This window comes from the organism of the source record quoted next, unplaced genomic scaffold, assembly GCF_019419815.1.
Source record: "Pyrus x bretschneideri cultivar Hongxiangsu unplaced genomic scaffold, Pyrus_bretschneideri_v1 Contig22, whole genome shotgun sequence".
Classification (NCBI taxonomy): domain Eukaryota; kingdom Viridiplantae; phylum Streptophyta; class Magnoliopsida; order Rosales; family Rosaceae; genus Pyrus; species Pyrus x bretschneideri.
In genome coordinates, this window is record NW_025999524.1 from 1626116 (window position 1) to 1632115 (window position 6000).

At 40.9% G+C, this 6000-nt stretch overlaps 2 protein-coding genes across 2 annotated transcripts; one reads left to right on the top strand and one right to left on the bottom strand.

Moving 5' to 3' along the window:
• The first annotated feature begins 63 nt into the window (after window positions 1-63).
• Window positions 64-1455, top strand: LOC125477865 (germin-like protein subfamily 1 member 1). Its single transcript, XM_048585372.1, is given in 2 exon segments — window positions 64-664; window positions 667-1455. Coding segments are annotated over 2 exon segments (657 nt in total). The 3' UTR covers window positions 723-1455.
• A 2714-nt stretch (window positions 1456-4169) lies between these two features.
• On the bottom strand, window positions 4170-5682 carry LOC125477772 (probable galacturonosyltransferase-like 9). Its single transcript, XM_048585214.1, is given in 3 exon segments — window positions 4170-4370; window positions 4372-5342; window positions 5345-5682. Coding segments are annotated over 3 exon segments (1170 nt in total). The 5' UTR covers window positions 5454-5682; the 3' UTR covers window positions 4170-4280.
• Window positions 5683-6000: the final 318 nt, after the last annotated feature.

Here is a 6000-nt window from a genome sequence, read left to right on the forward strand (position 1 = left end):
CACAATCCAATATTTCCTATATAAAAATATCCAAAATTTGTAGGTTTTAGCAAAGGCAAAAACATGAACACAATCAATTATCTCTTTCTCCAATTATTCCTTAACCTAGCTCTATTCGGCCGCACCAAATCCGACCCGGATCCGCTCCAGGACTACTGCGTAGCGGATCCGGAAACCCCTCAGGAATTTTCCCTCAATGGTGCACCATGCATTGACCCAAACCTAGCAACCTCTTCCCACTTCACCACATCAGCCCTATCCAAACCAGGCGACACTAAAGCCAACGGCTTCAACGTGACCCTCACCAACCGGTTCAATCTGCCCGGGCTCAACACATTGGGCCTGACCATGGCCCGAGTTGACATAGATGCCAATGGGATTGTGCCACCTCACTTGCATCCAAGGGCCTCGGAGGTCACAATCTGCCTCACGGGCTTCCTTCTTGTGGGCTTTGTGGACACATCAAACCGGGTCTTTACCCAGCAACTGAGGCCTGGTGAGTCTTTTGTGTTCCCCAAGGGTTTGATACATTTTCTGTACAACTACGACTCGTTGGAACCAGCCGTGGCATTGGCCGGGCTCGGTAGCCAAAACCCTGGTGCACAAATTGCGTCTATGGCCTCGTTCACATCCGAGCCTTCAAACCCCGTCGAGATTTTGAAGAAGGGTTTCAGATTAGTGACCTAAACGCTGCCTGGATTCGAAGGAACCTCGGAGGTTGATTTTGCAGGATAGTTACAAGATGTGAGCGGCTGCTCAACCGGATATTGTACCGGTTGACTGACTAGTCACATCATGTAACTATTCTGTCTTGGAAAAATTCCCGATTGACCATACCAAGCGCAAATATTTATTTGGTTACGACAGTATAGTATTTTGGAAAGGGTATGCATGTTGGTTGTGCCAATATGGCTGCGAGGGGAAGTGGAACGTTAGCTTAGGTTTCGCATGCATGCACTTGCCAACGGTCGTATATGATGTATTATGTAATTGTTTAAAGAACCCAAAAACTTTATTTAAGAATTTTAGTCATGTATATATATACAAGGACTTAATATGAGGGCAACTCTTGGCGTATCGAAAATTTTATTTATTTTTTTTTTCACCAACAGGTTATGGGTTTGAGTCGTAGAAATATTCTTTTTGCAAAATAAGGGTAGGACTGCGTATGATTGACGTTCCTACTTTGACACTCACAAAGCAGAAACCTACGTTTTTTATATACAAGGACTTGATATGTTTCACTGTTTGAATAATAAAGCCAATTCAAACGATCATTTAGTCTAATTACACTCGATCTTTCTTTATCGGAAGAAATCCTTGTGTTCGGATGGAGAAAATTGGGGGTAAATGTGAAGCATGTGTGGGAATTGAAAGAATAAAGTGATTGGATCCCAGCTCAGCTCATATTACTGTGCTCACTGCTGCTGCAGTAACAAGTGGCACGAAAACAAGAAAAAGGGCATTGTAAGTGAACTTTGTCAGGAATTTTTGTAGCTATCATCACTAGGTCTAGGTCTGTATTCAAGGTTTTGTCACCGTTGGGTAACGTACAGATAATGACTTAGGTTTAAAAATGTGTGGTAATAACTTGATTCCGCACGGTAAAAAAAAAATTAATGAAAACGATTTGAAAACTTTAAGTTATAACGATAAAGATAAAATAAAGAGTAAAATGAATGGTACCATGATTGACTTTTAAGTGCTTTTTCGTTAAAATGAATAATACCGAAAGCTTTTCGTTAAAGTTCCCAAAAAAATCTCATTTTTTAAACTCATTGATAAGTCCATATTATACTATATATTTTACCCTATTCTTAGTTACAGTTTATTAGTTATTTTGATATAATTTTGATATTTTGTTATATATTTTCAATGTAGAACATTCGACTACCTTTGGAGCAAAAAGTGATCAAACGGATGAATTTTGAAGTGATTCCAATTGAAAAATGTTCATGAGTTTTTCAAGATGATTGTATCAAAGTTTTAGATTTTTCTACCAAGCCGTTTGATATATGTTCTAGATTGAATGCCACAAGTAGAATATGCATAAGGAAAACCTAAACTTCAAAGTTGCATGTGTAATTCATAAGTAATTGGTAAAACTATTGTTAACGTGATGACGGAACACTAGTGTCATTTTATCATTATTTTCTAAGATTGTTCCCTTTCTTTAATTGTTTTAACTTAAAATTCGTTTTTAATATTCTAGGTCATAATATCAACGTTTTCGAAACTTTGTTTTAAATAGTTAATTAAGAATTAATTTAAATACAAATTATTTATTTAATTCCTGTGAAAACAACCTTACTTGAGCTGTTATACTACGATAATCTTGTACTCTTGCAAGTATTTTTATCCATACTTTTGCAGTGGTAAAAATCTTATCACACTCATCATGACGCATCACAAAATTACAAAATCTGAAATCCAAAAGTTTTTTTTAAAGAAAATTCAAAGGTTGTATTTGATTAAAAATTGAATTGATGAGATTACATAAACAGTTAAGCATCTTTTAAAGACACTATTTCAGTCCCAGAGAAACTCAGGGGCCTTAGAAAATTAAAACAACATATTCCGGACGTAAATCGAAAGGTCGGTATTTTATTATAGAATTTCAAATGCTGTTTTGGAAGCCTACACAATTGAGACGTCGTTCCCTTTCCGAAATGTATTATGGACTCAAATTGGAGCTTAGGCGCCAAATCTGTAAAGTCCCGCGGCATCCCTTTGTCTTCCGTCAATCCATTTCCTCTTTAGTCCACTCGACCATTTTCTCTACATCACATCATTCCATCACTTGGTACCCATTTACCAATTTATCGAAAATCTACATAGTATAATTGTAAAACGTTAACCACTGTGTTATAACTTATCAAACAACTAGTTTAAAATTTTCCATACCCATTTACCAGTTTAAAACACATGAAAATCTACATCATTTCATCACCTGGTACCCATTTATCAGCTTAAAACACATGAATTTTTCATGGTTGAGCCGCGAAACTAGTTGTTATCCATAACTTATCAAATAATGTCATGTGTTTTAACATTTCCATACCATAGTGCATAATTAGTTTAAAATAACTGACATGTCGATGTCCCAATAGTAATTTATGCCCCACTTCATCACTATAACACTAACACATGTGAATTAAAAGTCTCGATTTTCTTAAGCCAAAAGAGAGTTGGATGCGGACAAGCAAATGAGCCTAATGAGGTAATGGAAAAGTCCAAATTAAAGAATAGAAGCTTCAACCAACCAAACTTGATGTGAGGAAATATAAAGAGGGAAGGGGATGGACTTGGCAGCTTATCGGCATCATGACACGATACGTGGTGAAGAATTCTGCAAGCCACCCATTTAATATCTTTTCTTGACGCACATCTTCCACCAGAAACTCAATGAGTTTTTGCACTAGAGTTTAAGCCCCTCCTCCTACTCTTAGCCACCCAATTAACTAACTTGATAATTTGAAATATTATAATACCAAACTAAATAAGAAAATGAATTATAATTGGATGGAAATCGAAAAATGTGATTTCTAAGTCAATCACGCACTGTTAGGACTTGATTTGGAAAGTCAGTTTGGTTCGTAAGTCAATCACGCGCTACAAAGGATCGGCAACAATGGGGTTTTTATGTCTATAACGCACCGATACGGGTTGTTTGAAAATATCAACACGGTTGCTTGAAACTACCGACACTGTTGTTTGGAACTACCGACATCGTGACATCCCAATCAAAGCTCCCGAGGGAGGTCCGTGAACCCATTGAGCTTTAACACCATTGATTTCAGCTTATCACAGTTCACATCTCACTGTCAAGTGTCCTTCATATTCTTTGGTCACTTTGAAAATTTACATTTATGCAACAGAAAATTATACACCAAATATACAGCCAATAATTCAGAAAATTAAAATTTGGAACCTGGAAGTGGAAGAAGCAAGAACAAGAAGCGTATGATTTTTGAGATGACAAAAATTCTTCTCCTCTTGGGACCCACAGAGATTACATTCAAAGAAAATCATTCAATCTGCAGAACGGCTACAAAAAATGGAACCCCCAAAATGGAAAATTGAGTTGTTTCATCGCATATGTGAAATCCGCCGAGGAAATTCCAGAAACAAGAAAAAAAGAATTGTAAAAAGAATTAAGACTGATGAAATACCCATGAATCACAAATTCACCTAAAATTTCAATCAATCTGTACAAAATAGCTATCGAAAGAATGTCTGAATGAACAAAGTATGAAAGAATTATCATAAACCCCATCATCTCACGACAAATAGCTGGAAAACCCGATCAATGTAGATGCAGAAACCGACGATAAAGATTGAAACTTCGCCGGGTTGAGGTGGTGGATCGGCCTTGTAGAGATCGTACGGCACCCAGAGGTGGTCCAGCGGGCACGGGTTCTTGGTTTCGAGTCTGACCCACGGCTTGCCCTTGCCGCTCCAATGGAGGAGACTGACCGGACCAGGGTGCAGAGACCGGCAGCTGCCTCTGACATTGTCGCCGCCGAGGCCGTGTTGGTTCCACCGGTGGTCTATGGCCTCCACGTTGCCGGCAAAGACGAGCAGGAACGGCGGCAGAGAACCCAGCTCGTAAATCCTTCTCTTCCTCTGTAATTCCATCCAGTTCTCGATCCTCTTTCGGTAATTTCCCTCCCTCCACCTCACCAGGTCCATCACCATCACACCAGTGTTGAAATAGCAGGGGTTTCTTGAGGAGAAAACCCGGGAGAGAACCGGGTCGGACCAGAACCCGTCGGTGAAGTACTTGGTAAAGTTGGCGTGGCAATACTCCGGGGCTCCGATGACACGCGACCCGGTGAGCGAAATGTTCCAGAGCTTGTGAATGTCGTCGACCACAACCACGTCGGAGTCCAAGTAAATGACCCGGTCCACGCACTGGCCCAAAATATCGCCCAGGTAATTTCTCGCGTAGTTGAGCGGGTTCTCGAGCGCCTGCCGAATCGACGACGAGATGAGATTAATAACGGTGTCCTCCCGGAATATGTAAACCTTGAAATTGAGGGAGGGGAAGGTGGATCGGACGAGTTTGGTCAGGACCCGAGGACTCGCCGGGTCGAACTCGGCGGCGATGAAGTGGAAAAAGACGTTTTCCGGGCAAGAAGCGTGCTTGATGACTGAGTGCACTGCAGCCACTGACCCCCGGAGGTACTCGGAGTCGAGCGTCATGGCGATGTGGACCAGGGACGGGTCGCAGGAGGACACCATTTCCCGGTTCAACGAAACGGCGCATCCGGCACCGTTTCGATAGTCGGGGGCTTCGGAGAATCGGGCCCAGGCGGCGGAGCCGAGTTCGAAGGCATCCCCCCGTCGATCGCCCTCGTCGGGAACGAGCGAATCCCGATGCAGAACGGGGGAAGGAGGAGGGAGATACTGAAGACGAACAAGACGGCGGCGTATAGCCGGAATGGGAGCATTGCTCGCCGCTTTTCGTGGTGGGGTTTTAGTTATGTGTTTTCTTGCTGGGTTTATGGCGGGTTTCCTTGCTGGGTTTAGGAGAAGCCGGAGGGAGTGAAGGAGTAGCAGAAATGGTGGGTGGGGTGTGTGTCTGGGTGTGTCTGTGTGGAGGAGAGAGAGAGGTATTATAGAGAGAAGGAGGAGAAGGCTGTGGGAGAATTGCGAATTAGCATATAATATTTTCGCTAATTAAGAAAGGATTGACGAAATAATTAGACACGTCAAATGCAACCAAATCTTAATACATCCTAATTTGTGAAATTACGCAAAGAAATTAAAAAAAAAAATTGGAAAGGAATATTGAAATGTAAAAGGAAAGTGAGAAATGCCAAACACGGACAGACAGAGTACAAAAGGTGTTTACTGTTTTACTATTTACCGTCTTCGTTGACTTGTTCCTCTCTGTACCCGCTGGTAAATAGTTTGCTGGGTTTCTTCTATTTTTATTTTTCTAGGTAAAAATTGAATTCTATTTTTACTAAAACACATTTAAAATTTGAAAAAATG